Source organism: Drosophila albomicans, chromosome 2R, assembly GCF_009650485.2.
Source record: "Drosophila albomicans strain 15112-1751.03 chromosome 2R, ASM965048v2, whole genome shotgun sequence".
NCBI lineage: Eukaryota > Metazoa > Arthropoda > Insecta > Diptera > Drosophilidae > Drosophila > Drosophila albomicans.
In genome coordinates, this window is record NC_047631.2 from 30,893,552 (window position 1) to 30,909,474 (window position 15,923).

The window sequence follows — 15,923 nt, forward strand, 5'->3', positions numbered from 1 at the left end:
CATACCATATATTTGTATGCAGTTGTGTATAAATACATAAATTCAAATGTACATACTTTCTATATACGCAGTATAATAGATTATACAAAAATAAAACAGATTATATTTTGATTTTTTGTCGAGTTTGAATAGAACTTTGTTAATATCATCATATCATCTTCTTTACGTTTTGCTTTTTTCGTATTTTCTTTTTTGTTTTCGTTTATATCATCATAAAATGCACATTATAAAAATATTAACAAAATTTATTGCAGGCAGTCCATAGTTAGTACAAAGTAACAAACAAATCCGAATTCAGGAATACCCAGAGAACTTTCTAAACTTTTTCGCTTTTCAATTAAATATGCTGTGCTCAATCATTATGTTTCTATTGTGTTTCGTGTGTGTGTTCAAGAGTCTCGCCAAATTGGTACGGGGAAACGAATTTCGGATTGATTTCGTTGAGTTTAAATGGTCGAAAACATACAAATACAAATCATACGTACTTATCATATGCATATCTATCTATATATATATAAATGTACGATTCGTGTTTGCTCGACTTATTAAATAAATAATCGCACGTACATATAAAGTTAACGTAAATGTTCGTTAATAAGACTAATGTATGTATTCTCTCTCACAAAAGCAAAGAAAAAAATACCTCCAGATGTTAAAGGACGAAATTATGAAACAGATTGCTCCCCCGCCCCGCCCCGATCCCACAAAAAACCCCATTGCCCAATCCCAAAAACCCGATCCCCTTTCCCATGCGTACAATAGTTGTTTGTTTGTGATGCTTGCAAAAGCCTATTTTGAATGTACAGTTTTAGTTCTATTTAAGTTTTGATTTCATGGGAATAGCTTCTGATATTGTATCTCTAAGATGTACATTACACCGTCCTCGTCATCGTCATTATCATCCTTATCCTCATCATCATTATGACCCCCCAGCATTCATAATTTAGCTTAATACAAAATCTACATGTTAGGCTTAATAATTATTCCGATGGTTTGACAAGACCCATCGCTTTGTCTCCAAACAACGGAAGTATGTCGGAGTCGTTAACAATTTCTTCCTGAATCACTGGACTGTCTGGATCCTCACAATGCGTCTTGAAAAAGAATCTGTAAGCAAATCCAATATATGTAAAACATGAAATAATGATATTAAATAATTGTACTTACCTGAAGTGTCCCCTTCGGGGCAGATAGTCCTTGAATTGGCGCAGGGTCGGCTGAGTACCGGGTATTTTTATTCTGTAAGGCACTGGCTCTTCACAGAATAAAAATACCACAACGGTTTCCGGCGGCTTGATTGGCAGTGGCGGTGGATTCGCCACAGCCTGATGATGCAAAGTGCCGCTGCAGCTGCTGCTGCCAAAGGAGGCGAGGGGTTGCTGCTGCTGCTGCTGTTGCACCATATGGGATTGCAACTGCTGTTGGGCGTATCGACGAACACGACGCGGCTCGTCTTCCAGTCTTCGTTTTGCCTCCTCCAATTTCGAGGCCGTGCTTGAACCAGAACGGGAGCTGAATTTGAATTTATATTAGTTAATTGTTGAACTGGGATATAAAACATTGAGCTTACCTAGTCTCCTTGTATTTCAAGACGGTATCAGCTGAGAACATGCTAATGCCGCTGTCTGTGTTCATTGAAGGCCATTTGTTTGTGAGCTTCCTAGAGCAGGAACTGGGATCGGGCATGGACTTTGAGTGCTTCATTGAGTGGCCACCTGTTGCGTGACAGCAAAACAAACATTAATTAATTGCCTATTCATTTCAAAGCAAAGCAAAAGCGACTTACTCAAACTCATGGCACCATCACTGACCATGCCCGAGTCATGGGTTGCAGTGCGTCTTCTCGATGGTATGGGCGGGCAAGGTGACATTGTGCCAGGTGAGCGATGTGGCGTCTGATCCTTCCACACTCGCGATACATGCTGGTCCAGTATGTCTTGGTCGTTGTCTTCGTCCAATGCAAACTTCTCCCGTATCGCCTCGGCAAATGCACGATCACTGGCACTGGATCTTTCGTTGTTCGGTAGCGCAGCACCAGGCATTCGCTATAGATTTGAAAGAAGATGAGTATAAACCATCTATGTAGATATTATTCACAGCTCACCTCTAAACGTGCACGCTCCTCCAAGTCGCGTTTACGTTTCACCTCCTCCAGCTTAGGTATCAGCAAGGCCAACAGTTCGTTCTCCTTCAGCGGTCTGTGCTCGTTCGAATGTAGTCGTTGCGTTCGAGGTATAACCTAAGGATTAACAATACAATAATGATTACAAAACAAATTTCTTTCTCTTTCATGTGTCTGTTACCTGAAACGTGTTGGTCTCCTTATTCGCCATGGCGCTCTGACGTATGGCCTTGCTTTCAGTCGAACTGTGTCTGCGCTCTATATAAGGTCGGCCATCCCTGAAAGATGAAATTGAATATAAAGGCATTTTCAATACGATTGTATTGTGCATCTTTAATCCCGCTTATGTGAGAGGGCAAACAACTCACATTGAACAACTGGACAGTGACATGGTATCAGAGTCGGTGCGGCCGCCGGAGCTAACGCTTGCCCTCTCCGAATCGACGCGTGAATTGGGTACGAAGGATGTGTTTGTGCTCGCAGTATAGACATAACCATGAGCTCTATATACATCGCATATAGGCATGCATAATACCGTTGAGGGGTGGGGCGGGGCAGCAAATGCATTCATAATTCATTCAGTGTTTTGATCCATGCAACAAATGCGGCAATATGTACATATATATATAGTATATAGATTGTTGTTTTATGTGTGTGTTCCATGAATAATTACAAACTCAAAGTAAATCACAAATAAATGATGATTAAAATCCAAAGTTGTTTTGAATGGGTTTTCGTTACGGTGAGTGTCACATATTGTTGGTCATGTTGGTTGTTGGTTGTTGGTCATGTTGTTGTTGTTGTGGTGGATTCGTGTAGGTGGAATCGTGCGTGCGTGCGTTTTGTTTGTTTGTGGTGATCATAAAAATATGTAAATAAAAAAGAAATCAATAAAAAACAAATTAACACAAGAAATCAACAAAGATATGTCATTAAAATAGAAATTAAACCTATGCTGTTGTAAAGTAATTAAACTTAATTTAGTTTTTCGTTGACTAAACTATAAAAAGTTGTCTTAATACTAGTAAAAATTATACCGACTAATTAAATATTTAAACAGCTTTGCATGCTAATGAATTGGTTATTAAATATACATAGTTATGTACTATAAAATGTAATATTTGTAATAAGATTTAACTGCACATTTAAAATTTAATTTAATAACTTAAGAAATCAGAGTGTACTTCTTAAAATTGTATTACAATGTTAACTACAAATTCTTTAAGAAATTAAAATCAATAGGTTCTTAAAGTTGCTTCAATAATATTATAAATTAGATCTGTATAAAACTAGTCTTTCTTCGCTAAGAACATGCATTCCAACTATTATAAAAAAAACTATATTTTTTCATTACAAAACATATGGTAGAGATCAATGTAGACTTGGATATCGTATTACATACCCGGGAGGTCTAATTTCCAGTCTTCTTTTTTGCGTGGCTATCAAAAGATCGCGCGTGAGTCGCATTGGGTAATCAATCTGGGCCCGTCCGCCTTCGACTTGCACCTTCTCGAAGTCATCGCACAGCGACAATTCCGAATCCTCGTGCAGCGTGGGCAACGTGGAGCTGCGCGGCAGTGTGTCCGTGGCACTAATCGAACCACTCGAACTGGCGGACGTGGATGGGCCATAGACACTGCCGCTGGCGCTGCAAGTGCCGGCGGGCAGCACATTCCCGCTGCTCACTGGCAAATTGATGAAGACGCCCGGCGGCATTGAAGCGCTGCCCGCAGTGGTGACCAGCAATTGCTTGGCGGTTGCCGCCGGCAGAGCACAGGCGCCGGTGACGCTGCCGTTGTTGCTGCCACAACTGCCGCCGCTGCCGCTGCTACCGGCGCTGCCCGATGCGGTGGTACTGAAGCGCTCCTGCACCGCAGACATTTGCTGTATGTACTGTATGTACATCTCGGAGCAGAGGAAGCTGGGGTAAATGTTGTCGCGTATGGTTGTCTCCACATGCTGCTGCATGGGATCGTAGATGTGGGGACTAAGCGGGATCTCATTGTTTTTGATTGCCTTGATTTGTGTTCGCAAATCATCGGAAATGGACAGCTGGCTCTTACGCAAAAATCTACCGAAAAGAATATATATATTATTGAGAATAGAAATAGTAGTTTTAATTGAAAGAACTTACCTATAAATGGCTCCGATGATTTGCTTCACCTTCTCAGGATCGGTCTGTTGCTTGAGACCTTCGCAGGCAAAGTAGAAATTTAGATGATCATTGTAGGCGGGCGCCTCCTCCTCGACATACTTCTTGAACAACTCCACCCCATCGCGATCCTCGAGCAGATGGTTAAGCGTCCGCGCCCAGTTCAGATAAGATGGAGGTGAGTTCTTTGAGGTGTCTATCACCCCTTCGGTCATCTGTCGATTAAATTGAGGAAAGTAAAACAATATGACAAAAAGAGAATGTTAATTGTTGTTACAATACCTTTTTAACTCGGCTCTCTTCTCCGGGTACAGGTGGTCGTGGCCCACTACACTCATTATCATCATGTTTCCGGAGTCCCAATGGATGGCTCATGCCACTTTGAAATTCGCTCGCTTCTCTCCTTTTGGTTGGCCAACACTCAAGCCGTTTTTTTTTTTGCTGTTAGTTGTCGCGATTCGTTTTCAGTGTTTGCTAAATATTTTAACTAACTTTTTGTTGCTTTTTGCTTATCGTTAACTTTAAATACAATCAAAGGTTTATTCATTTAACTTTTAACAAATCACAAACGCCAGATATTTTAAAAATATTTGGGATATGGAAGATGTTCTTGGTGTATTTCGTTTGCGAATTTGGAAGGCAGTTAGACAAGGCCTGAAAAAGAGTAAAAAAAAAATGGAAATGAATGTTAGAATTATGTTCGAATGGGAGAATATTTTGTAAATACTATATATAATTTATTATGATTCAAATTATAATACAAATTTTAATTTTCCTGTTAAGTTATATATATATATTTTTATATAAGATATCCTCTTGATTATTGTGTGGGCGTCTTCGGATAAGTAAATAAACACTTTCACTTCTGAACTTTCCTCTGTTTTGAGTGGTCACACCTGCCATCATCTGGCATCAGCAATTATCATACATTTATGTAATTATGATTCCGAAAATCGATCATTAGTATAGTTGTTTTTAAATTTTGTTCATGTTTGTCTTAGATTTTCCACTAATGTATATTATTATTGTTGTTGCTGTTGTATTCCTTTTATTGGATAAGATTACTCTTTTAAATATAAATAAATTATTGTTATTATGGAACATTCCAAATGCTCTACAATTTGTTAAATTACATTCTTTAAGCTGTTCACTTCTTATGCAAATTTGGATCTTATTTTAAAATATTTTTTGCAATATTGGTGAATTTTATATAATTTTTTTGTTGTATTTTATAATTTTGTTTAATATTGCGGTATTATTAAGGCTGCTTAGCTTCAATCAAATTATTGTATATTCAAAATTCTTGGAATGTTTGTAATTCATATTTTTAACAATTTCCTTTTTATTATTATGCGGATCTTATTTTGAAATTATGAAATTGAAATTATTATATAATTTGTTATTACTTGGTTTATTATTGTACTAAATTATATTTTTATATTTCGTATTATATTATGCAATTTTTTAATTGGCTTAATATGGGGCTGCTTTATTGTAGTCATATCCTTTCAATTAGTTATTAGTTTAATGCTCTATTTACAATATTATTACAATAATATCCTTTCAATTAGTTATTAGTTTAGTGCTCTATTGCAATATCTTTTCAATTAGTTATTAGTTTAATGCTCTATTACAATAATATCCTTTCAATTAGTTATTAGTTTCTTATGCATATTCATACTCTACCCGAAAGCACAAAGTCGATTCTGCAACATGAGCTGACACAAAGACTGCAACTGGAGAGAAGTGCAATTTGATTGATTGATGAAGCGCGCCAAAGGACCTTCATTAAATTAATTGCCGTGCTCAATTGTCGGTTAACTTTGTAGCTGGGCGCCAAGTGGGCGCCCAAGTTGCCCAAGTTGCAAGTACGTTCGATATAAAGGGAATAACAATCTTAACTTTAGCAGTTAGAAATGCACAGTACTATGTACATACGTATATATAATTTGATTTCTAAGAAATTGAACGTCGGCGGCCATTTTGAGAGCGTTTTTGATTGGTTCGTAATATCGACCAATACAATATATGGCAGGGCACATGGCGCACATGGTAAAAGGCACATGGCATGGGCAAAGGGAAGGACAATAATCCATTATGTACGAAATTTGAAAATGGAACGCACACACACACATAAAGAGAGAGAGCGAGCTCAAACAGGGGTCGGTTGGCATTGCTGTTGGTGGTGAGGTGGTTGCTGATGATGATGATGGTGGCTGCTGCTGTCTGACGCGCACAAAAATCAACAATTCCTTCTTTTTTTCGTTGTTGTGCTGCCGCAGTCAAAGCAACAACTACAACAACTATGTCGCCCGCCGAACAACAGAGCAACGACAACGACAACTACAACGGCAACAACACAATCACAAAGCAGCAGCAACAGCCCTTCCCAGCCACACACACACACTAACACAGAGATAAAAGCGTAATAAAGGGGATGAATGTCTGGTGCGACGACAACGATGACGACGACGATGACTACAAAGAGAGCGCCGCCAGAGCCAAGGAAACTCATCAAAAACGCCATTTGCATAGCACTCCATTACAGCCAAAAGAACAAAGAAAAGCACAATTAAAACGCTCAACACACACAGAGAACACAGAACAGAGAACAGAGCGCAGTGCAGCAGACAGAGATGGCATCATAACATTGCCTGATACGTGTCCTGCATCCTCCCACACATAGTATATACATAGATATATATACCCTAGGCATCCGCTGGCCACTTGAAGTCCCCTCTCTCTCGCTCTCTTTGCAGACAAGTTGCGGCACCCGACAGTCAAAGCAAAAAGGAACCTATTGAAAATGCGCGAAAGGCGCCTCCTTGAAGCCTACTCGCGAAATGATGAGCAAAAAAAAACAGTAAAAGAGAAGAAAACAAACAGAAAGATGCTAACCAAATCCGGAGACGCCTCATAAATGCCGACAACATCAAAGATGCAGTTGGCTTTTAATGGCATAATGCCTGTTTCTAGTGCACTAATGCAACAAGGCTCCAAGATGCCGGCAAAGCTAAAGAACAACTCCTCGCTCCTTGCTCCTCCCCTCCTCTTTAGGTCACTTAATATAAAGCCTTTTTACTAACTGAGGAACAAAAGTTAAATTCAACTAAAAAGCTATTCACATAATTAAGAATATAATCCTTTTAGACTTAAGAGAATTCTTGTTATCAGAAAAGTGTCTTATTAAACATAATATAAATGCTTATTGACACATTTGAAATCAAATAAATTAATGAATCTTCTCTTTAGAAAAGAATATTATATAAACCCTTTTTAAGAACTAAGAACAAAAGTTAAATTCAACTAAAAAGCTATTGAAATAATTAAGAATATAATCCTTTTAAACTTTAGATAATTCTTATTGTCATACGTCATCAGAAAAGTGTCTCATGGAACATGTTATAAATGCTTATTGTCGCATTGGGAATCAAATAAATTAATGAAACTTCTTTTTTAAAAAAAAATATATATTTGAATATAAACTGTATATTGTAAAAAAAGTGAAAAAGTTTTTGCAAAACTACATTCACGAGCTAACTTTGTTCATAATACTTTTATACTGAGAATGAAATTGTTAAAATAATAAATAATATTACATTCGTATCCTTAAAAAGGGAAAGTAATAATTTAAAGAACTCGTGTTGAATTTGCGATTAGAGAATTATAAAATTAAAATGATTTATCGTGTATTAGATTTTAGTTTTCGATTAAATATATTAAATTTTATTTCCGAAATTAAATATTCAACTTAATAATATAAATTCCTACAAGAAACTAAGATTTTAGTGGAGAAAATATTAAGATGTCTTGAAAATAATACAATATAAATTCGTAACAGAAACTAATTATGTAATGGAGTAAATATTAAGATTCCTTAAAAATAATAAACAATATTTATAAAACATGAATTTCTTCCTCTCCATTTCCTAATTTTTATGATCTAAAAAATCCTACAAAGACGGAACAAATGAAAACGAAATTCAATAGCCTTACCCGCATAATCTTTAATTCATCACTTTAAAATTATTTTTCAATCCAAATTATTATGCTAAAGTGAGAGAAAAGTCTTATTGCTTATAAACATGAAAGGAATGTTGTCGACCTAATCAACGAATGACTTGAAAGACGAACTTTCTTCTTCATCCCATAAAAGTTAGTTTAATTTAACATATTGCAAAAATTGTGTATCCTTTCTATGGACTAACTTTGCGACTAGTAAACTATTAGATAACGCCCTAATATTTAAACTACAGAGGGTTTTAAGATATAGAAGTTCTCAAGAAGAAACAAAGAACGTTGGCAGAAATATTTAACTGGATTCGGTTTAAGTATTACACTTTAGATTAGCTTCAAATATTTTAGTAAGTTTGTAGCAAAATTTTATTTAAATTTGGGTGTAAATATTTTTAAATTGCAAAATTTAATTCAATAACTTCTATTAATAATCAAAGATAAATTTTTGTAATGATCGTATCTAAAGTGTTATCGAATTTCAAATAAAATATACGGAAAAATGTGATTTATTGTGGATTTTTTTATTTATCTGTAAGCGAAGCAAATTAAATGCATTTTCAGTTCCAGAACACAAGTATCAAATGTAATTTGTCGTTAATGATTTCAAGAAGCTACTTCATAATGGTGAGATGAGCACAAAATTGCAAACTAATCAAGTGCGAATGGCATGACGGAAATTATTGAGGCACTTGAAGAGAAAATCGCTTTATTAAATTTGTAGAAAAATATATTTGTAGAAATTATTAAAAACATAATGTGAACTTATTGTGGCATCGATTTCCTTTGTATCTTGGTTCGAATGGATGAATGCCAGACAAATATAACAATGTGCCTTAGGGGCAAAACCGAGGGATATTCCCTCGACAGAAGATTGAGGTACGAACAATTGCATTATCCCTATTAAATGCTGAATGCTTCGCAGGATAAATGCCTGCCAGCCTACAAATTATGAGTTCATATGATTGACAGGCCAGACTGCCGAAGCCAAACCTTGGCGCATAATAGAGTCTCGAAAGAATAATACAAAACGCGATGCCGAAAAGGATAATTGCGAGCGTATGTCGAAGAAACAGACTTCAGGATACTTACGCACCTGATTTTGTATCTTGGATTTAAAGATGGAATACTCAACGTGACACAAAACACACATTTGACAATGGCGAATTTAGCAGGTACGACAATGCAGCTTAAGGTTCAAAACTCTTGTTGACAGAGCACGCTGTTAAAATGATGTTCGAATGTTGAATGTTTAGCACGAGTCACGAAAATCCATTGACAAAAGCGAGGCAACGGCACAAAGCTAAAGAGTCAAACTGAATCCTGATGCCGCCGTCGCTGTCATCGTCGCTGTCGCATCCCAAGCAGACATCCACAGAGTCCACTACAAACACACCCCAAAAAAAAAACAAGATTGTTGTACATAGGGAAGTTCGTTGTAGAAGTATATAATCATTGAATTGTAATTCTCTTCTTCGTTTTACTTTCATCATTTTTATGTGGGTGGGTTGCACACAATTGTTGCATGCTAAACTGCAGATTAATGCGTCGTTTTTGGGAATATTATTGAAAAATGTTGGCAATACTTGAAGCTCCCCCAAAAAGCAGTTGATGATGACTAAAGCGAAACTGAGCCGCTTTTCCCTGACCGTCCAGCATAAGGATGCTTCATGTACAACGACAACTACAATAAGCATGTAAGAAAGTGTGCTCGACTTCTTGATACCCGCTAACTTTATTTGAAGGTATAAAAGCTTCATATAGGGTACGAAATTTATATGATTTTTAGCTTGGAAAATAATAATTTCGTAAAGAGCTTTAAATTTTAAGAGATTTAATGGATTGTCATAATATTCTAGAATTTAATTTAAAGTTTAAGATCTTTGAAAGATAAAATATCGTATTCAATAGGTTCCTAATTTCATAAATTTAATAGGTTGTCTAAGAATATATAGAACTCCATTAACATCAATTCTTTAGCTAATAAAATACTTTATTCATTAGATGGTTTTCATAAATTTAATCGGCGATCAAAGATTATATGGAACGCCACTCATTTTTAGCTAATAAATTAATATTTGGAAGGTTCCTAACTTAATAGATTGTCTTGAGTTTATATAGATCACAATTCCTATAATTTAAGTATTAAACTTCAGTCACATTTCAAGGCGTAGTTAAAATATAAATCCAGATTGATCATTTTTATTTATTTAGCTCGAAATTATTGAGCCCCAACTTATACTATCTGAAGATTAGATGTTTTTAGAACCTCAGACAGATAAGCTTGCCAAAAATTAATAAGATGATTTCTTCGATTGTCAAAGATTATATAAACTGTATTTATGATTCTTAGCTGAAAGATTAATTTTTTCAAAAAGTTTTCTTCTTAAGTTAAATTCAAAGTTTAGAAACTGAGATTATATAGATCAGAATTCTTATAAGTCCAGTATTTGACTTCAATCATATATCAAGGCATTTATAAACGTAGTTAAATTATAAATTATATAATCTCTGAAGAGTAGATGATTGTATACAAAGCTCGTCAAGAATAAACATGATGAGAGATGGTAAGAGATGCTTTCTGCTGCCTAAAACTTATTTGGTTAGCAGTTAGTTGATAATACTCTACCAAGACCATGAATAACGAGTATAAGAACAACAACAACAAGTACAAAGGATGTTCTTTTGAAAGTGTCAGTGGTTGCGGCACAACTGTTTGTGTGTGCGAACGAGATGCCACTACGGAATAGGAGTCATTGTGTGCCTGGCGAACCAATATGCGCAGGTCCAGAGCCCCTTTCGCTCGTATATAATACAAAAAAATGGCAATGGGAATTGGTTGTTGTGTGTGGAAATGGAGGCAGAAGCAGCAGCAGTAAGTAGGGGGAAAGGAAAACAAACCCAAAGCACGTAGTATTATACAATTCGAACGTTATATGTACTTGTACAATGGATTGGGTAGAACAAGAAGAGGGTTGTTATTACCCCCCAGGCCATCTTTATATAGTTTTAAAAAACCTCCCTCAAAGCCACTCAACCCATTCGCTATTGCAGCCAGAGTTAAACTCAAAACAAATATGGAAATTATTTTCCAATAAGTTTCAAAACAATGAACCGCCAGAGAGAGGCTCCGACAGTGCTCCCCGCTCCCCTCTTTCCGCTCCGACCGTGCTCCGAGCTCGAGAGTCTGCAATTAACAGTTTGTTTCTAATGAGGTTAACGGCAAATAGTCGTCGTCGACGTCGACCGCCATTGCGCTCAATGCTCAGAGTCTGATTCAAGTCTAGACTGTAATAATAATACAGAAAAACTGGGGGAAAATTATCGTACTTGCTCTCTCTCGGCCGCGTCCTCGCACATGGCACCCATTGACCTTCGTAGTTCTTCTGTTTTCACAATGTCGATGGTTCAACTTTACCTTTGAAAACATTGCATAGTTAGTTGCACAACGACAACAAGTGCAACTTTAGTATGTTCTTTTTTTCAGTTATTTAATTAGGAAAACTGAGATTCAAATTGATGAGACGACATCATATTGAAAGTTATTTAATAGATAAGTATATGAACCATATTAAATGCAAATTACTATAGTTAGCAGTTTAAGATATATAGTTCTATTCAACTACAACTAATAATTGGAACTTATATAGTTCATTACTGTGTGGCCTATTGGAACATTCCATAAAATGTATAAATTATCTGAATCATATAAATTTTGGAATCAAACTTGAATTGATTAAAAATATATAGTATTTGCGAAATTCTATTATATCCTAAACGTGCTTTGATTTTTCTACAAATCCAACAACATCCAAATAACAACTGATCTTCACATATTATTATGCTTTTTATAGATTATTTCTTGAATAAATGCATAACACAAAAATGGAAGTGCCTTCTGTGATTGTTCTCTGTGCATTGATCAATACATAGACTCCAAAATATAAGCACACAGTTACTTTTCTTTGTACAATTAGCTATATATGAAATAATTTACTTACATGAGTAATTCGCATTAAGATTGTGTGGATAATAGGAGATCGTGGGATTCCAAAAACTGCAGTTTCTGAAAAAGAAGAGTAAAATATATTGTGTATAATAATGCATAATTATGTGTACATATGATACTCATATCATATTAGATTTAGTTTAATACATTTCACAATTATAAGTAGTCTACAACATAATTCTATAAATATGTGCGTTGATGGGATAATCTGCAGATGGTACAAACAGATACTAAAACAATAAAATGTGGAATATCTTTTTCCTTCCGCAGTCAGCTTATTGAATAATTGCTCTGCTTACTTTTATTGCGCATTTCTAGCATAGTCAAGAAGGCATTATACAATTGAATTGGTTAATCTCTCAGATAGTTCCGGAAATCTCATATAACAATCTTGTAGATAACGATCAACCATCTACAAGTGAGGATACATTGAGATTCTTAATGATGATGCAGCCTTCGCTATTCGCTCTTTTTCTCAAAACTAAACAAAAGTTAATCCAAAACAAATTCCTTTGTTTATTGATTAAAAATTATTGGGAATTTTAAAGAAGTTTTATCATCAGAGTTAATAAATCATGCCATAGTGAATTTTTTGAAACGACTCCATATTATAATTAATTTTTAAAAAATGTTTTCAATTAATATAAAAGTATAATTTCCTTCTGAAGAGTAAGTTAAAAAATGCAGATACTTTCGTATTCAATTATCTTGAGATCCACTTCCGAATAAAATGTTAAATATTAATAAAGAAAATATCGAGTTATTTTAAAGAACTATCCAAACTTTAAAAATTGGTTTCCAGATTTCTTACAATACTTTTCTCTACTTTAAAAAACAAGAAGTGATAGTTATTAAGGTACTTCAAATTGCAATCAAATAAAGTATGTAATAAAATTTTTTCGGCTTGAAGTGAATTTTTTGCTCACTGCACATCAAATTGAATAACCCTTATGAATGTGGTTTGAAACTTCTCAGAGCAATATTTTTCAAGGGTGAAAATTGAAATATTTTTCGCACGAATAAGTTTCGCCTTAGCAAAAACGCAATGATTGAGAATATTTCACATACGTAAATTGCTTATTAAACCATGCAACCAAAGAGTTAGCTCTTGAATATTGCAATAGAATTCATAATCTAATATTTATAGAGATATGAGAGGGTCTAGTGGAAATATATTGTACATAAATATGAAAACCGGTTAGGTTTTGCATTTTTTTAGAATTTTTTGTTACATGGTATACTTTAAAGTCAAATACGTAGAGAGTATGATTTTAATTAACTAATTCTTGATAAATATTATATATATTTTCATATAATATATTCCACAATATGAAAAAATATACAATCAAAAATAAAGAAATGTATACATATTTTAATTTTAACAATGTTTCAAAATTAAACATATATGTTACATAGATGAATTCATGCTTTTAATCTAATTTTTTAATTTAAATTTTATCTTTCTTTTATATTTTTTCATTAAAAAAAAACTCAATTACTATAGATTACGCAAAATCTCCCTTAACTATTAATTTAGGAATTTTTCAAAGTCGCCAATCTTAAGATCGGCCAACTTTAAAATCTTATTAGTATTACTTTTGTTGACAATTGCTTGAATGAGTTGAAAGTCTAAATTTTAAGGTTCATTCCTCAGACCACGAAGAAGACCCCAAAGACCAAGTAATCTTAAACATTGCTAGCATTAAATCGTAAGTTTATTTAATAATTTAAGCTTATGTTTTTTTGTCAAAATCAAAAAATGTAAACAGGATAGATGCTTATAGGGATTTAACATTAGCATACAATATTTAGTTTTCAATAAGATTACACAAATTTAACTACGCAAAGAGCATTGAACTGAAGTCTGGATAATATATTATGAATTATCAATATGAGCTAAATAGCATTTTGTGATATGTCCCTGAATATTGAAGCTCCTAAATCACCTCAGCATACTTTCAAATCAAAACATTTGTATTGGATACAATTTTGTACAAAGGAGCAAATTATTATATATAAAAGATAAAAAGCAGGCTGTAGGCTGTAAATTGATTTAAATATTTACCTTTAAATGATTTGTAATTGAATTGAAGCTCATTTAATGCGGTTGATAGTGTGTGGCCCTCGTGCGTAGCAAATGCAAATACGTTGTTGTTGTTGTTGTTGTTACTGCTGCTGTTGCTGATGGTGGTAACGACGAGGTGGGTTTGGACGGGTGTAATTTTATTGTTGCTTTTGTTGCTGTTGCTGTAGCGGCTGGACGTGATTTCGATGGCAAATCCGATGAGGAAGTTTTCATTTTGATTTAAATGCTCAACGAAGAAGAAGAATTCGTAACTATTCAATAATTTGTTTGGAGGGGCGAGGGTTAAGAATTGCACAAGTAGATTCAGGTCTATGAATGTTCAACAAATGTGCCCAATATGCAACGTTATTATAACGTTAACGTTTCAGTTCAAACGTAAACAACAAAAGAATGTAACAAGAGTAAGAGAGAGGCACGAAAACGGCAAATGGCGACAAATTAAATGCTAAACAAGGCTTCTTATATATTTTTGACGACAGCAATTCCAGAGGCAGTCGCCGGTTATTAATATTATGTTGCTTTTGTTGTGGGTTTTTCTTTTAGCACCAGGCGCGGACGCGGAATCTGATTTTTTTCTTATTATTTTAGGTGGTAGTTGCGATTGTCTTTGAATGCATCCTCCTTGAACAATTCACGTTTTTGCAATTGCGGACGTATTTACAATATACTTAAATCACTTTTGGTGGACATTCCATCAGTATATTTTCGCGTTTCACTGTGGCAGGAGTTGGAGAAGTCGAGGCAAACTCCTCTGGCAGCTCTCTTGGCCAGAGAGAACGCAGTGGAAAAATCGTAATTTAAAGCATTTTTCACTTTCAGCTGCACATTTTGGCAAAAGAACCGAACAATCGTCGTAACTCTAACTAAAACACTATTTAGCACTTAGCAGCACTTGCTATAATGTGTATCTCTTCTGCTGTTGCTGCTTCTTTCAAATTTTATTTATTTATTTTGTGTGTTCTTTTTTTGTGTATTTGTATTTTTGTTGCCTCGGTCCTGCTGCTGCTGCTTGCTGCTTCTTTGCTGTTTGATTTTTAATGGACGTTCAGTTAGTTGCTTTGTGTAGTTTTAGAATTGTAAATGTTTCAAACGCGAGCACACGAGCATCATCGGTTCATTGTTATTGAATTGAATTTATAACAAATGTAATTTATCTATTAGCAAAACAAAATATTTCGAGGCAATTTTTTTTGTTTTGTTAGCCACTTTTAAGGTTAGAACCAGCGTGACCGCAACTTCAATTCCAAAATATACTATTTTATTGCGAGAAAAATATAATTTTCAAAAATAGGTAGGGACACACTTTACTAGTGGTGGGGCAACTTTCCATAAAAAGCCGAAATTCCATCAATATATTTTCGCAATTCTATTTTTTAAATAAGTTAATAAATAATTTTATCTATTTATTTAAGCTATAGCTTTTAAGTAAAGTTATTTCACAAACAAATATAGCCAGAATATACTCAAAATATACAATTTCAGTTGTAAATGGTAACACTGCTTGCATCCTGGGATACTCGGCAATCGTTAATTTTATGAC

General features: G+C 34.8%; 1 protein-coding gene across 2 annotated transcripts; it reads right to left on the reverse strand.

Moving 5' to 3' along the window:
* Window positions 1-150: 150 nt before the first annotated feature.
* Window positions 151-15,613, reverse strand: LOC117573912 (axin). 2 transcript variants are annotated; one of them, XM_034257421.2, is made up of 12 exons: window positions 14,363-15,612; window positions 12,290-12,354; window positions 4,557-4,928; window positions 4,257-4,489; window positions 3,525-4,193; window positions 2,491-2,625; window positions 2,304-2,400; window positions 2,105-2,239; window positions 1,787-2,045; window positions 1,571-1,715; window positions 1,168-1,512; window positions 151-1,107 (listed from the first exon to the last, which is right to left on the reverse strand). In XM_034257421.2, the coding sequence occupies exons 3-12, from the start codon at window positions 4,647-4,649 to the stop codon at window positions 981-983; spliced, it is 2,238 nt and encodes a 745-aa protein (XP_034113312.1). In that variant the 5' UTR covers window positions 4,650-4,928; window positions 12,290-12,354; window positions 14,363-15,612; the 3' UTR covers window positions 151-980. The 2 variants fall into 2 exon arrangements, with proteins under 2 accessions (XP_034113312.1, XP_034113313.1); XM_034257422.2 differs by lacking the exon at window positions 2,491-2,625 and having other exon boundaries at window positions 14,363-15,613.
* Between the last annotated feature and the right edge of the window lie 310 nt (window positions 15,614-15,923).

Excerpts from the sequence above, each read along its gene's own strand:
- LOC117573912 (XM_034257421.2), bottom strand. The coding sequence starts at position 4,649 with ATGAGCCATCCATTGGGACTCCGGAAACATGATGATAATGAGTGTAGT. Across the intron at positions 2,401-2,490 it reads TCACTGTCCAGTTGTTCAAT|GGATGGCCGACCTTATATAG; the intron begins GTGAGTTGTTTG and ends TTCATCTTTCAG. Across the intron at positions 1,716-1,786 it reads TGATGGTGCCATGAGTTTGA|GTGGCCACTCAATGAAGCAC; the intron begins GTAAGTCGCTTT and ends GTCACGCAACAG.